We start from the raw sequence: 16,811 nt of genomic DNA on the forward strand, positions 1-16,811 counted from the left end.
CATTTGCAATTTATTAACGAAAATATGAATTCTGATTGGTCGCCGTTCTTTCTTAACCCTTTGACTACTGTTGGCGCCAATTGGCGTCTGACACGTGTTGGCTTCCCGGTACTGTAGGCGCCAATAGGCGTCAAGATCAAATTTCCACCCCGTTTATTATTAAATTTGATTAATTATATATTGTGCAATATTTATGTTACATATTGTAAAAATCTTAATATTATCCTTCACTTCAAGTAATATTGGTTTAATGTAACAGAATTCAATATTTTAAATATTTTAATATACTTCCTCGGAAATGCATGTCTAACGAAAAACTACGGCCGTGCCAAAGTCTGCCGTAGCCAAAGGGTTAATAACTTGTAAAGGTAGCCTCGTAGAGAATTTTTGTAAAGGAAAAAGTTGCTTGAAATGACCCAAGGAATTTATAGTTTCAAGATTCTCAGACATTTTTCGGCCACCCAGTGAATTAACGGGAGGGTGTACAATGCAGCCGCGATAAATGCCGCGACATAGTGACGACGAGTGTTAATTTTCATCGCTGGCTCCTAAAAAGTGGTTCACAGAGGCGGGGGTGGTTGGTGGTTGGTCGGACGACGGCGTAGCGAGACAGCTCGAGAATCATAGTCAAAGATCCGGGGGAAAGAACAATGCGCCGCGGCTAGGCGGCGGTCGTCGCTCGTCTCTCTTTCTCCATTAAGTCAGCACCGTGAAAACGCAGACTAATTTCTCGTCTCGGCCGGGGCACGGCGACGTCGCTGAAGGGCTCCACGGCGGAGTGGCCCGCAACGGAGGGGTTCGCTCGCGAGCCAGAAGCCCTGAAGAGCCCACCCCGCACAAAGAGCAGAGGAGTGTGCAACAATTATAAACACCGTGGCAATTACGGTGGCTTGGGTGCGTGCACTTTCTTCCAGGTCTTTCCGCGGTCTTTTTCCCTTCTTTTTTTCTTTCTTCTTCTCCTCCTTCTTCTCCTTCTTCTTCTTCTTCTTCGTCCACCGGTGAATTGCGCCAGCTGCGGAAGAAAATCGTGCCCTCTTCACCGTTACCCCCCCGGCGGCTGCCGACACCGGAACGAGAGAGACCACCACACGCACACACCCCGGGTCCCGCGGCAGCTGCCTTCCTCGTTCTACCACCTTTTACTCGGGTTGTAATTGAGCGGGAATCGTACAACGATGAGAACGGAACTCGGGGAGGGGTACAAACCGAGAGTGGCTACTTGGACGCGTCACGTGTGGGATCTCGAGATGCTTCTTGCCATTCTGCGTCCGCCGTACGCTGCCTCGGCCGCCGATGAAAAGAACGCCGAAATGTCTGCCCGCCGACGCCGCCGCCGCCGCCGCGACGAGCTTTTCGGTGGTTCTGTGGAGCACTGGATCCACACCCCCTCGGCGGAGTAGTTTACGGCAAACTGTGGCGTTAAGGCCGGGCTTTTACGGCGGAAGGGGGCTGCGTTGTCTGCGTCGGATTGAGAAATGCTGAAGGTGCAGCGATGGCGATGATAACTCTGCCTTTTAATCTAGTAAATAATTCCTTATATATACTAACTGGAAACAATATTTTTGCATCTTTTACAAGGAAATAATTTTTCTAAAAATAGAGAAAATTATTTCTTTTTTTTAAATATTAACCCCTTGCCGTACTTTAACGAGTCGGACTCGTGATGGAGATTTCTAGTAATAATCGATTAGGTATGCATATTCTTCCGTTCCTTTAACTGGAAATAAAATTTTATTCTCTCGTTACCAATATTTAAACATTCAAATAGACATAAGCACAGGATAAATATAAAATTTCCTTTTTCATCTAAGAAGTTAGTGCAATCGAAGAAATTCTAATCGTGCAACCTCTAAAGAAAATGGCACGGCAAGGGGTTAAAGAGCAGTGTCAACAATTGTATTGCATAAAAAAATTAAGGCATTTGATACTTAATATTACAATGCAAGGATAATATTTTATTGAGAAACTGTAAGTCACAGGATTTATTTGAGGAAATAAAAGCTTCTCTTCGACGTAATTAGCCAGAAGCTCGTTAAGAAATTCTCCGCCCCCGTGTTTTATATATTCCGTTTGAATGCTGAGATAAGTGTACCGAAAAGTGAACATTACGACATACTGGAAACGGCAATTAGAAACGGAGATTCTAACGAGTTTAATAAATCAGAAATAATACAAGATGAATATTTTTTATCGTTTGAAATAGTTTTCGGAAATGCGGAAGTGATGAATACGAAGAGGGTGTAATGAGGTGAAAAACCACCGTGGTCGTTAATATGCATTATGAGGCGACAGGTGACTCTTTTGTGAGCCACGTAAGATACCTGGCCGTGTAATAAAAGTATAATAACGTGTAGTTAACGCGGATGAAAACGATGACAATGCTGTCGCGAGCGACGATCTTGCGACGGTCAATTGTTAAACACAAACTTTGCAACAGGACTCGTGCCAACGATAACAATAAAAATACACTGTACAAGGTGTAACAATATTACATAAAAGTAAAAAATAATTTTGATTAATTCTATGTAATATTACCGTAATTAATTTGTCGCAAAATTCATCTCGATCGCGACAAGTTGGTCCGCCAATAATATTATAATACAAAATTATATACAAATAATTTAGACTATAAATCTAAATACCTCAAACTACAAATCTAAATATTTATGAACAGAAATATATATAAATTATAAATATCTCTGACAAGATTTATGTCAGCAGATAAAAGGGAGGGGATCGCGGCGGCGCGTAATTTTGCGGCGGCCTGTACAATTAGGGAGTCTTTTCATCCGATCGGCACGACAATGAATTGAAACGAAGCTGATACAGTATCGAGAAAGCTTCCCAGCGAAATAGGATGATGTAATGAGAGTAGGCTAGTGCTTAATCGGGATATCTCGAGCGGCTTCTCGAACAACTTCAATTAACTTCGCGTCAAGACCGATTGCCCTTGATTCAAGGGTGGAATCCGCGCCGATATTGATTAAATTTAAAATAGGATACGAAATGCGGCAAAGTTTTCCCCGATATCCGGATAGCCGAAATGCCGTCTAGGCGAGGTAATTGATCAGTCTAACGTCGAAGGAGAGGGCAGAAGTCTTTCGGGGTCGATTCGTCGTCAGAGATCGTGATTTAACTATCGAATGGGGATGATCGAGTGAGATACCTTCTGGATTTAGTGTCCCGCACAAAAGCCTACTGTCTAGACTTATCTTCTGACAATGGAACTCTCTTCTGTAATTGTTATTCATGGTTATGTCATCTCTTCTTGTAATTGGCTTCTGTCGTTTAATGATCGACTCTTTTGACGAAAATATTTTGAGAAATGTTTCTAATATGTATCTATTATATTTATGATCTATTATCTATTACATTTTTAGCTATTGTATTTTTATTATTCTATTATATTTATATTAATAATCTATGTGTATCTGTATTTGTAATTCGTGTCTATTTGTAGTTGTAATTTATCTCTATATTTATAATTTATATCTGTTTATATCTAGGAATATTTATTAGTTATTCTTACATATAATTCATACATCATTTATAATTTTATTTGGCAGTCAATATATTTATCGAATATTAATCACCGAAATTAATTCTCAGAAATTGAGGAGTCAGATAAGAATATTTAAAGTCTTATTCTTGCTGAAACTGAATTAACCTAGTAAGCTAAAATCAATCTATAATTCGGTATTTCTTGATCACAGTATTTTTGATTACTATCCGTAATAATCCACGTATAGAAATAGCAATTTCTTCATCTCATAACTAGCTATAGTGCCGTCATATAAACTTCCGTCTCACCGCTCCGTCGACCATATTCCAATCACCATGCTTATCTTAATTAAATTGCCAGAACTATTAATCCGCGAATAAGATTTCCAGCACGGTTAAAAAATCGATCAGCATTCGATTCGGCCGTGAATCGGCGATTCCCGACAAACAATCGAACAACTGTGTCGACACGGTGTCGCTGGCTGCTTGTTTAGTCAAGTGGCGAAGGCAATGTGGCCGCAACCTAAAAGTAAGTGTTGTTCACGATGGCCTCGACTAGTAGCCGAGCGCTTAGGATCCGGCTTCGTGAGGTCGCCCCGGCTAATCGGTCAAACAAAAACGTTGATTAAAGTACCGCGTGTGTGTGTGTCCGGCAATGAATCAGAGTCTCATAAAGCATCGTCCGGAAAGCGCCTCGGCTCCTGCCGCAGCAGGGATTAAACTGCTTTAAATCGTAAAATCCACCTCCGTATGAATGGCCCTCCTCATTCTCCTCGAATTACGTTGATCGTTCCGCCGGTGGCTCGCGGGAATCGCATTAATCGAGCCCGAAAATTCTGCATTTTACGATCGCGATCCAACGGATCCGAAACGCTGTCGGAAGAATTCCGATCCACTCTACAGGCTGTGTCAAAGCGCGTTCTCATCGAACAGAATAAATTTATTTCTCCAACTCGTCTTTAATACTAGGCGATATTTACAAAAGCGTCGGTTATTATATAATAATAAAATATAGAAATATTTCCGGTGAGTGAAATACATTTTTATCACGTCTATAACTTATTCGAATGTCCTATGAAATTCATATATTCATCTGAACAACAAATTGTTGAAATTGTAACTGTTGTACGAGTCACGAGACTCAATTTCGTATGCATAAAATATACTTTGTCGTATAAAATGGAAATACCAGAAGCCAGAGAAATTATTTTAGATCCGAAACAGCTGAAGCGGCTTCGACTGCGAAGGGTTCGAAAAGGTACCTCCCCTGAATACCAACATTATTGCCACAAAATTAGTACACGATATAAAATCATAAAACTATCTATAACGTCGTTTGTATAAAATTGTTAAATAAATCTTCGATCTCTACATCCAACGTGAACCAAACGATAAACGCGTTCAGGCAACTGACCTAACCTCCGCGCCACGTTACTTCCGTCTGTAGCTCGGCTCCCGCTCCGACTCGACCTTGTAGCTACCGAACGGTTTGTTGTTATGTATATTGTTGACAGCCATGTGGGCATAGATCCGCGGATTCCGTGCGCCGAGCACATACCGTCCGTATCGCGACAGGAGCAGGGCGAGAACAGGGCTGGGCGGTGGATGTAGCACGCTGTTGTAACTGTCGCCGTTCAGAACCCCGGTCAGGAAGTGATCGAGGGCTTTGATGGCCGCCGTTACGTCTTGCGAATTACGATGGGGATCCGGCCTCGCTACGTTCGAACGATAGGGCAATCGGGCATGATCCGAATTGTCCGTTCGGTATTCATCGCGCTCTTCCACGACTTGATACGACGACGACGACGACGACGACGACCGTCTGGGCGCTTGGGGATGATGCTCGACCTTTGACCCAGGCACAACGCTCGATCCACGGAGGCTCTTCGCAGGGGATGCCGCGTCTTGCGTTTCCTTCGGCGACCTTGAAGCGTGAACGTCGTATTAAATGTGGAAGCGCCGGGGATGCTCTGAAAATTAGACGGCACGCGTACTTTCGCAATTAGCTGAACTGCCGCTGGGAAACTTCGGGGTTCATCAAGCGAATGCGCCCGTTTCGAGGAATTATTTGATGTATTTGGATAACACATTGTTACTCGTCGCTGGGCAAAAGTCAACAGAATTGTGAGAATGGAGCAACATTTATTTCAACCCTTAACTGCAGTCTTTAAGCATCGAGTGAATTAAAGATGTAGCCTTTAGTAAATATTAAGTCATTTTAATTTACTTAATTTGCATATTTATTTTGTAATAATTGGTAATTTATTGTAAGGGGTTGATAAATTGTATTTAATATAGATTCATAAACTTGTGAGCCAAAGGCATCCTTAAACTGAATTTATTGTTATTAATATTACTATTTAATTTTAAAGCTTTCAGATCTAAGTACTATATATTTGTGTATAAGATAGGCGCAGTAAACGTGTACAAACGCAGGGGGTTGCTCCCATAATTGAATAAGATCGCGAGAATATTTCCATGCTTTCAGTCGCTCCGCAAATCTCGTACATTGAATGGATTTCTCCGCTGATATCGTGGGCAAAGTCTTGCGTGACTATTATAGGGTGAGTCACCTAACTTAGTCACCTTAACCCTCGGAAAGTGGACATTTTTTCACTCATTAGCCGGCGGAAGCTTGATTATAGACATTTATAATGATCGAGCCCTACGCGAAGGTCTACTTTACACTCTCTGCGATAACAATGCCGAAGGTTTTCTAAAAATAATATTCCTATAAATAATTCGTCGATTTACAAATGTCACCGAGCAAATTTTTTAACAATACAGCTGTTAATCTCGAGAATTGTTGCGCCAATTTTGTAACAGTATCTCGATGGTTTTGTAAATTAAATAAAAATAAAAATTCCATATTATCTGAATTGCACATAACCTAAATTCTACATAATCTGAATTACGTAGCAGAAATTAGCAAAGAATAATTATGATTTCAAACTTTGAGAAATTCGCGGATTCGACGGCGTCACGGATTTGTCGTTGTGTATTTGAAGTCCATCGCGATTGCACGGTTCGACGCCAATGGAAAACATGAAAGAAATGGAGCGAGGTCTGAATAAATTTCGGTAGCTGATTTAAGGCGAGGCATCTTATATAGCTTAGCGTCGTAAAAATTTAAATTGAATTTATAAGAACGTGTATCGTATACGAACACGGCTGTTCCGAGCGATCGTCACCTTAGAAAATGTTTTTACACATCAGCACACTATAAACGATAATCCTACGATATACAAAGTTCCATAATTCACTATTAAAAACAGCTTGGCAAATTGTTTAGACGTTTTCAATCGCGTAGCAATTCTAATAAAAACTGTCTCGAAGGGGTGGTTTTGAAACTCTGGCGAAAATTGTTGAATAAAATTGAAAATAATATTTAGGATCTGAATAAATTATATTGATCCATAAATAATTGATCCCAAGTATTTTTTTCCAATTTTACTTGTCGATGAGTTTCCAATAGAATTTTTATTTGCGCCGGGTTCGAGTTTTAAAAGAAAAGCAGAATTGAAAAGTGGAACAATCTAGGTTTCATTCGGTAAGAGAAATTGCTGAAAATAAGAAACTCGCCTAAATGGCGTCAACCCAGCCAGCGGAAACGTAAGTTGGATAAATCGCAAAGGAGTGCTACAGTCACGTACCGAGCGCGGAAAGCTGTACACATAGCATATACATAGTTTCCTCGAACTTATTATCTGCAGTGCCGACAAATAGAACATTTTTAAAAAATTGCAGTGGCGCGGGATTGGGGGAGTATTTCACTCTATAGTCTGACACTTCGAGACTGAAATTATTTGATTACGAAATTCAAAAACCATTATTTCGCTAAACTATAAATTAATGCGACCCTTGCATTTCCATCTATGATTTAAATATAACAAAATTTAATAATCGATTATTGACAATAATTTAATAACTTCATATCTAAGTAAAGACGAATTTATATTAAAAATAAAGTTCCATATTATTTCTCAAGCTTCAGTCATTGTAAAAGTAAGAATAAATGATCGAAGGTGTCGCGATTGAACATTTGATTATTTCTCGCCTCGATCGAGTCATTTTAAGCATGAAATACATTTCTGACCTACTGTCTACGCGAAAAGAGAACCCGTATATACATATACATACTTGCTACACGGATGATACTTTAAAGGGAGTAACAATCGAGGGAAAAGAATAGAACGCTCGACATACTTTTTGAATTGAATACTTAAGATGTAAATTCGTACCTTTGCTTGTCCGCGATTAATTTAATCTCCTGGCCTTTGAAAGGTGCTTTGAGGTCGATCGATAACGGTTTCAGGTATGAATGTCCTCCTTGTGTTTGTCTTTCGGGGAATCCTCTGCTCGGTGCTGCAGCATCTTCCAGGCCGTTGTCCAAAGCTTGATTAACGAAAACAGCGTGTTGCGAAAGTTTCGGAAGTACAGTGTTTGTGGTCGGTAGGTAACTGAGGGGCGGATACTGCAAACGAGTTGTTCCCGGTTGGAAATCCCGAACCACTTGCGTTGTAAGTATACCGCTGGTCAAGCACGCGAGGCCGATCTGAATTGGACGAACTTTTAACGTTAAACTATCGTATTGAAAATCTTCGCACCCCTCCCAAAAAACTAGCCATGATTCCACCATAAATCTTTACGTCTTTTATTCACAGATTTTCCAAATGTAAGTACAGTATTTCTATTTTTTTTCTCATTTATCTCTAAATCAAATTTGTATAAAATGATATATGGAAATAGGAATTTGTATATTTTATATATAAATTTGTAACTCGAATCTTTATTACTAATTAGACAGGGGATTTCTATAGGGTTACTTTTTCACCAATTTATTTGCATGCTCATTAAAATTAATTTAAAAGTCTCAAAACTGTTATATATCATTTCTTCAATAATTTATAACAAAGAAATGCTATTCACTAAGTAAATGCAAACGATATAGAATAAATATCATCTTTATTTGTCACCGCACCCCTATTTGTTACGGAATAATATTTTATATATAAAAAGGTATTGAATAATACATCACCGGAAAAAAGAAAATACTTTTCGTGATGTCGAACCACATTGCGGCGAGTTTTCGGAAGAACTAAGTCGCCAGCACAGAATCGACGTTCCCTTTATATGCTCGTGCACTACCCATCCTAAGAGCTTAGTCTTGTCAATGACAGGAAATGTGCACATCGTGTAAGTCCCCGGTACCTATCTACATATGAAAGATTTCACTGCTTTCTCTTTCCTTTGTACGACCAAATTCTGTTGGTCGTTATTTTCAACTTCGGTTGTTTATTAAAAAAAGAACTCCGCGCGGAATGAATGATCTATGAAATACGGTATATCGTTGTCGATTGTTCCTTGAAACATTGTGAGCTCAATCGAGGAACAGAAATATAGGTACATCGATTTTATTTGCTTTTTTAACGTTGAGAGAATGAACGATTTTTAAACTAAAAAATAATGTTTCCTTTTTGTAAAATTATAATTTTCTTTTATCTTAAAAAAAGTTATTAATATAATAGATAATATATTAATATAAGAAATCATTTATTAATATAATAAGACACAAATAAGTTTGTGTAATATTTTAAATTTTTTGATTTTTTTTTATTGTAAAACATAGTTTTTAGGATATATTAGTGATTTTTAATCGAAGTGATGTAGTATTTTGTAGTTGCAAGAGGCAACTATATGAATCATGTATTATTTAATTACATTAAATTATATTTAATATATTGCACATAATTTTATATAAAATAGGTATGGAATAGGAAGGAAGTATAGAAATTCAAATAGTTCATTCTTGCTAAAAAATCATTCGAATTGTCTATAGCGTAAAGAGCGACCTTTGCCTAAATGAAGTGGAAAATCGGTGAACTATGTCCAACTCTTACACAAGAAACTATATATCTGAGGATAAATTACCAGCTGATGACTGATTCGGTAATGTACCCTTAGTAGTCGGTATTTTACATTTATACCATTTGTCGATACAACTATATTACACTTAAAGAATTCATCCTTTAACTATATCACACACATCTTGAACAAGCGATTTTTTATTAACAATTTCAGCTATTGCTTAATTGTTCTTATCGAGGATGGTTAATGATAGAGTAGGGTACATTGTATAGATGGCGTCTTGAAGAGGGCGCTGACGTAGATGTCGGCTATTGGTTGGCCCGAGATCTACGAGTTCAACATCTACTGGAACTTGTGCAGTAGCAGCACCGTGTAACACAGTACAGTACGTCGTGCCGCGAAGGAAAATCACGAATCTGGTTTGGACGGAGGTTACTCCGATTTTGAATGATTCCGATCATGCCGATTCATGTATTTAGTTGACGACAGTGTGACGACTTATGCGTAGCTAAAGCTTGCGTCGCGATCTACAGCACACGTATGTACAGACTACGATTTTTATGGCCACTGTAGATTAGTTTCTGTCTGTCATTACATTTTGTTTTTTGCAAGTTTATATTCTTGTATAACGCGTCGTCAAGATTCTTGCGTGGCATCATGAAGTTATACACGGACGTGTACGATAAACTGTATTTGTAAGTATCGCTTCAATTTAACAACGTCACGTTTTGCTCGTAGGCAGCCTGTTGTCTTATCTTGGTTCATAATTCATTCACTCATTTCCAGATATATAACGCCGGAGAAGTTCTATGTAGAGCCTGTTGGAACTAAAGTGCTCCTTGTAGTTGATAGAGTGAGCCAGCAGATTTATACTCAAGGTAATTATTGTTCTAGGTATGAGTTAACGTTTGGCAAGTATCAATTAGATTTTACAAAGAAATTTCTTTTTCATTCCAGCTGGCACAGCCAGTCAAATTCCATCGACAGCGAGCCGTAGAAAAATATGGGGTATAATAGGAACTATAAGGCTGCTAGCGTGTCGTTACCTTATAATAATTACAGAGGCTGTGGAGATTGGAACTATAGCAGGCCACCAAATTTATAAGATAGTTGCAACAGAAGTTATACCATATACAAAGTCTTCGTTGCATCTGAGCGAAAAGCAATTGCAGAATAATTCCACGTATTTAGAGATGATTAAGTCTGTATTGAACACACCACATTTCTACTTTAGTTATACGTACGACCTCAGCCATACAATGCAAAGACTTCATAATACGCCGCCGGAGTTCTTAGAGGTTGTTATTCTTAATTCAAATTAATATCTGATGATTATTCATATTTGCTAAAGAATGTGCATTGTTTCACTGTGTTCTAGATGCCGCTTCATGATAGAGCAGACCTTAGATTTGTATGGAACACTTATCTCATGCAAGATCTAACTTCCAGACCGGAGCAGTACAAGTTTTGCCTGCCAATTATACATGGATGTATCCTTAAATAGAAGCATTTATGTCGGTTATATTTACGTTATACGATATGTATACTTTCCTTAACATTTCTACAGTTGTATCATTAAATACTATTACCGTGACCGGTAGTACATCGTTTAATTTCGGAATTGTGTCCAGACGAAATGTACACCGCGCGGGAACGCGACTATTCTCGCGTGGCATAGATTCTACGGGTAACGTCTCGAACTACGTGGAAACGGAACAATTGATCGAATACAACGGACATCGCATATCTTTTGTACAAACGCGCGGCTCTATACCTCTGTTTTGGTATCAGGCTCCGAACTTAAAATACAAACCTAAGCCACAACTGAGCAACCACGAGGATCATCAAACTGCTTGTGCTCGGCATTTAGAAACTCAAATATTCCACTACGGGAAGCAGATCCTCATCAATTTGGTAAGTCATTATTTTTGCTTTCAATGCAATCTGTACTAGACGCTAAGACTGCAAATCAACAGCCGATTATTACACAGATCGACCATCACGGTCCAGAAGCATCGCTGGAAAAAGCATATCAGAACATAGTCCAGCGAATTAATAACCAAAACGTTCACTATGAAAGTTTCGATTTTCATGCCGAATGCAGGCGGCTTAGATGGGACCGTTTAAATGTTCTGCTCGATAGATTGGCGCCTGAATTAGAACAGATGGGTTATTTCTTCCTCGTGTCCGATGGAACGTTATTGGCTGCGCAGGACGGCGTTTTTCGTACAAACTGTATCGATTGTCTCGATAGGACTAACGTTGTTCAAAGCATGATAGCGAAAAAGGTTCTCAACGATGCATTGTCGAGGTTAGAAATCCTTAGGAAAATCGAGGATCATCCTAGCGTCGAGAACCAGTTCAAACGGGTAATGATTATAGTTCTTTAATGTCTTAGAATTAGAAAATTATGTTGACATGTAAAGCATAAAATTAAACGATAGCTTGGAAATTGTAGCTTGAATATATTGTTTACAGATTTGGGCCGATAACGCAGACGTGATAAGTGTTCAGTATTCAGGTACTGGTGCGCTGAAGACAGATTTCACGCGTACTGGTAAACGCACTAAATTAGGCGCCATGAAGGATGGTATTAATTCATTAACAAGATATTATAAAAATAACTTTACCGATGGTTATAGACAGGTACATACAGCAATTAGAGGACTTAGGAGAGAGAGAGGACGATTTCTTATTTGATAAATTTTATAGGATTCCTTGGATTTGTTCTTGGGTCGTTACATTGTCCAGGACGGAGAGTGTACGTCGGTCGAGTGTCCTCTGGAGTCTGAAAGAAACTGGCGTTACGTCACGTTCCCGTTGGTGCTTCTCGTGGCATCATCGATGCTAGTTGCTCACATAATTCTCCCCTCAAGATACACCACGGAAATTTTATTATACATGCTGTTTTGGGCTGCCATGGTGGGCGGTACGTTCACCACCATCATTCACCATGGCAAGCAATACGTGGATAAACCTAAGCTGCTTTAAACCCTTCGTAGCTCTAAGTTATCGCAAAGATTTTAACCTAAGTTAACATAGATATCTTTTTGTTATTGCCACATTTTAGGTGATAGGGGGTTCATTTTTTAATTAGTTTCGCGAAGGTAATTAATTGCTTGCCGAATTCCGGTCTCGCGCATCCGCGTTGCATTTTCCGTTCCGCAAAGAAAACTCGGCCAATCGTTTTAAGTGGTGTAGGATTTGATATTCTAGCTGGGACCGCGTTAGTGAAGTAAGTGCGATAACCGCGGACGACGGAAATTAACTCTTTTACTCAATGTTCTACACTGTCACACGCTGTTTCTTCAGAATGCTTGAGTATTGCCACGGCTTTGCGCATAGTGTGTGCGAGGACACTGTTATTATACATATATACATAGATAGATTCTCGGGCATACCGAAGCTTTCGCAGATGAATTCGAACAAGCGACACCACAGACGCGACGAAACGCTCCTCAAACGCACCGCTCAGCCACGTGTCCTCATTCGCTACCGCATCTCACGCCGCTCGGGTGCAGGTGTCCTTTTACTGCATCTCTTACAAACCTATCCCACCTCGTACCTTTTCTCTCTCTCTTACCCACACACCCTCTACCTTTTTCTCTGTCTCAACATCTCTTTGTCACTCTTACACTCGGTCTTCCGATACCTCGCATCCTACAGTGGTAAATAGGGGCAACTATGTTTTTATTAATGTACATAGACTTCGAATCGTAGTTGAATTTACCGATTGTTTGTTGAAGCTCGCGCGTTCCCATGTAAGTAGAGTAATATATAATTTTCGCGGGTAGTTCCGATCTCATTCGAGACGATGTTGCAAAGTGCTGTAAAAGATCCGACCTCGTCCCGGGGCGAACATTTATCCGACTAGAGAATGACGTTCGACGCTTGCAATTTAATTGCCCGCGCACCATCGATTTCGACAGCCGAGCATCGCGGACGCGCGTTCGATGGTGCACGAAGAGTCCGCGTATTTGCAATGTAAACGAAGCGAGGGAACTATTAGCAAACGAGTGCCGCCTCGATAAAGAGCAAGGTGTTTTTTTTTAGAAAGTAACGCGATCCTACCGGGTCGCTGGTGATTCGCGTGGGAGACCTAGTCAGATTACTGAATTGTGTATCTAAAAAATAAAGAAGAAAATAACGAGAAGGTGCGAGCGTCGACCCAAGAGCGTGTACTGTTGAACTCTGTTTAAGCATGTAGCGGTTTATGAATTTTCAATTCCGATTAATCCGTCTAGGTGTAAACGAAAGATAATATAGGTGAACGTTCTAGCGAAGAAATATTTTTTAACAGTTAAGAAGCAATTTTTCGTACTAACAGATAAGAATAACTTGTTCAGTTGGTAATTGATATACGTAAATAAAATTCGTGTTTTCTCTCTTTCATCGGAGTGTGTTGGCGTCCTCTGCGTTCTAGATGGTAAGCGCCGCTAGATTTTAGATGGTAAGCGCCGCTAGATTTTAGATGGTAGTCCTACGGATCCGCTCGGATGGAGTCGTTCCCGCTCGTTTAATTATTAATTAAAGGCGCCATCCGCTCGTCGCTACCCTGCCCGTCGTCGTATCCATTCGATGTATTCAGTTGCAATTAGGGGATTGTTGTTTACGTTGAGCTACAGACGGTCTCTGTTTGCTTTAGTGTTCAATTTACCTCTTCCGCGAGTGGCTCGCCGAGCACAGAGATAGCATAAGCCCTTTGGGTTTCGATGCGGGGACATAAACGGTTAATTAAGGGGCGTGTCTGGTTTAGGATCTTTCAAGCAAGTGCTCGATGTAATCTTAATATGTAAATGTCTTTTTTGATAATTGAGAACAGACGTACAGGGTTCACAAATAAGTTAATGCGATACTGGAGCTCTTACCAATAGTTTGGAGTTAGGTATTAACCTATTTACAATGGATATTGAATGAAGAATTTTTAGATATAAAATAGCACTTTTTCATTAAACATTGGATCACTGTTTTCAATGAAGTTTTCCAAATTACTTTTACATTTTTAAATCCTTCGGTCAACTGTTTCATGAACTGTATATTAATCTAATCATTAGACTGTTGATTTGATGCGTTCATGGTAAAAGTGAGTACAGCGCGAAGTTTCTCCTTGGATCTTAATCGATTTGTAGGTTCTATTTTTCTAGAAATAATACTAAGATCCGTCTTGTGCCAGAAGCACGACGAGTACACTCGGCGACCATCAAGAGCACCCTTGAAAAACCCTCGCGGCGGTTGAATAGAATTCCCGAACAAACCGTCGGCGGCGTCGGCGGTGTGAAAACGATAAAGTGAACTTCTGGCCCGGCACCTGTCCTTTTTGTCCTTTTCTTCGGACGTCGTGCCAGAAGATCCCCGATGGCAAGAGAAATGGTAATAAAATCGATGCCCCGAATCCGCCGCCGGTTTTGTAATTGAATCAAATTAATCACCCTCATCGATCCCCGGTGGTCCTGGACCGGCGTCGCCGCCGCGGCACCGGAGGGCCGCTTACCATCTCCAATTAATAGCAGAAAGCTCCACGTTTCGTTGGAACTTTATAAAACGAACCCAATTACGGGCGACCGTTTGTCAAAGGCTCAAAGCCACCGGGAAGTTTTACCTCGGTTCGGAAATGACGTCGACCGGCGGCTGTTTTCCTTTCCCCCCCTTTCCTCGCCGGTCCTGTCAATAGGAATAAACGAGAAGCCCCGGCGACGGATGCGTCGATCCGTGATCCCTTTTTATCAACGGCATTAAAAGTCACCTGGGGAAAACACGATTGTACCGGCGGGCTATCCGCCCCTTTTAACCCGGTGCTCTTCCCGTTCATCGATTCGGTAACAGGCACAACATTTACCTTTGGTTCCGGCGGATCTTCAGAGATTAGTGTATTTTGCGGGCTGCGGAGTTATCATTGAAACTGGGCTAATTAGTTTCGAGGGCTATCCGGGGACGTCGGAGTTCTTGAACTTGGCTAACTGCTCGCTGGAGACACTGTATCCGGTCACGTAACATCTCGCAATCTAATGTACAAATTTGAAATATTTTTATTGATTTTTATAACGTTTGTTTTTAGTATTTTTATGTCAATTTCCAAATATTTTTAGTTTTCTAAAAAATTAGGGCTTCAGGGCTTCTCGAGACTTTGGCAAAATTTACTGTATACCGAATTTTACTATGCGATGCAAGATAGTTGTACTAGTAGCAGTAATCTGACAGAACCGGCTACCGTTTTAGGGCTCCCCGTTTAATTTACTTCTTTTAATGTTCGAGCATTTCTCGTCGAGAGTCCGATAAGACTGCGACGAAAATTATACACGAAGTTTCGCGATGTCGTAAAGAGGAAACTTCGAACCTATGATTATTCCAGTGACGAAAATAATTTTTCAATGCCCGTAAAAACTTTCGTACTTGTTGGATTTTCGATGGGTAGAAGCGTTTCCATTTTCTTAATAATTTAGCGCATCGTTCGCCAACCACCCTTTGCCACCACCGTTCTCAAATGATTTTGGAAGTCTATATTAGTCTAATAATCTTCTTAAATGATTTTAATTAGTCGAAGATGGTCCAACAATATTTTTAAAAAATTTAGTTAGTCAAGAACAGTGTAAGTCATTCGTCAATAATTTGGTCGAATCCAACGTACTGTAACTTATTTTACAAGTCGAAAATTCTGCCTTAACCCCTTGCACTATAATAACGAGTCAGACTCGTGACAAAGCTTTCATGCAAAATCTACTAAATATTAAAATTATTAATTTCTTTCAAATCAAAATCAAATTTAATTCTTCTGTGATCGAAGTTCAAAAATTAAATGAAATAAAAATAGCAGAAGTAACAACAATTGTCTAGTCCTATTATGAAAAATATTAAGAACAAATAAGTGCCAATCAACGCAGCATGAAAGAAGTCATAGTGCAGGGGGTTAATTACAATAAATTACTATCGAACGACTGACACTGGATTTACAGAGCAGTAAAAACGTCTCTGTTTTATATTACTTTATAAATGTTTCGTAAGTGGATTACTTAACTACCATAAGGTGGACGATGTTCCTGAAATAGTTGTTCAGAAAATCGGTTGTACACCTTGAAGAGAGGGGGTGAAGCAACGCGGCGAGGAAAGACGAAGAAGGGAAAGTCGAAAGGGGCCGGTAGATAAAGGGAGAGGGTGGGAGGAACGGGGGGAAATGGAGAGGGTTGCCGAGAGGTCCGTGAGACGTATGACTCTCGAGGGAAATTTAGGTGCGACCTCCATGTATCACGGAACCTGCCGTAAGTAGGTACGTAACCGACGTACGTATACCGCATACGTGCGCGGTCCTACACGTACGGTTGGTACACGCGGCCGAGATCGGGCGCAATTCACGCCTAAACTCAACGAGGACCGCACACCGATCGGGGGGGAGGAAGGAAAATCGGCGGTTGCATCCGGCAAACCCGATATTCGGGATTTACCGTGAC

At 40.3% G+C, this 16,811-nt stretch overlaps 2 protein-coding genes across 2 annotated transcripts; one reads left to right on the top strand and one right to left on the bottom strand.

Annotated features, from left to right (window-relative positions):
• Nucleotides 1-4,932: 4,932 nt before the first annotated feature.
• LOC144470288 (uncharacterized) lies at nucleotides 4,933-8,578 on the bottom strand. The gene is made up of 3 exons (XM_078181255.1): nucleotides 8,540-8,578; nucleotides 7,743-8,056; nucleotides 4,933-5,425 (listed from the first exon to the last, which is right to left on the bottom strand). Exons 1-3 carry the CDS (start codon nucleotides 8,576-8,578, stop codon nucleotides 4,933-4,935), a joined length of 846 nt encoding a protein of 281 aa, XP_078037381.1.
• A 1,134-nt stretch (nucleotides 8,579-9,712) lies between these two features.
• On the top strand, nucleotides 9,713-13,761 carry Sac1 (phosphatidylinositol-3-phosphatase SAC1). The gene is made up of 9 exons (XM_078180937.1): nucleotides 9,713-9,907; nucleotides 9,982-10,064; nucleotides 10,156-10,247; nucleotides 10,327-10,667; nucleotides 10,748-10,859; nucleotides 10,937-11,283; nucleotides 11,361-11,738; nucleotides 11,848-12,015; nucleotides 12,082-13,761. The coding sequence occupies exons 2-9, from the start codon at nucleotides 10,027-10,029 to the stop codon at nucleotides 12,358-12,360; spliced, it is 1,755 nt and encodes a 584-aa protein (XP_078037063.1). The 5' UTR covers nucleotides 9,713-9,907; nucleotides 9,982-10,026; the 3' UTR covers nucleotides 12,361-13,761.
• The last annotated feature ends 3,050 nt before the right edge of the window (nucleotides 13,762-16,811 follow it).

This window comes from Augochlora pura, chromosome 5 (assembly GCF_028453695.1).
Source record: "Augochlora pura isolate Apur16 chromosome 5, APUR_v2.2.1, whole genome shotgun sequence".
Taxonomy (NCBI): Eukaryota; Metazoa; Arthropoda; class Insecta; order Hymenoptera; family Halictidae; genus Augochlora; species Augochlora pura.

Bases quoted from the DNA above. Each gene is read 5' to 3' on its own strand.
- LOC144470288 (XM_078181255.1), bottom strand. From the start codon at position 8,578: ATGTGGTTCGACATCACGAAAAGTATTTTCTTTTTTCCG. The intron at 8,057-8,539 runs GTGATGTATTAT...CGTCCAATTCAG, and splicing joins AAAGTATTTTCTTTTTTCCG to ATCGGCCTCGCGTGCTTGAC. The intron at 5,426-7,742 runs GTACGAATTTAC...TCACGCTTCAAG, and splicing joins TTAATCGCGGACAAGCAAAG to GTCGCCGAAGGAAACGCAAG.
- Sac1 (XM_078180937.1), top strand. From the start codon at position 10,027: ATGAAGTTATACACGGACGTGTACGATAAACTGTATTT. The intron at 11,739-11,847 runs GTAATGATTATA...TATTGTTTACAG, and splicing joins TCGAGAACCAGTTCAAACGG to ATTTGGGCCGATAACGCAGA. The intron at 12,016-12,081 runs GTACATACAGCA...TAAATTTTATAG, and splicing joins TTACCGATGGTTATAGACAG to GATTCCTTGGATTTGTTCTT.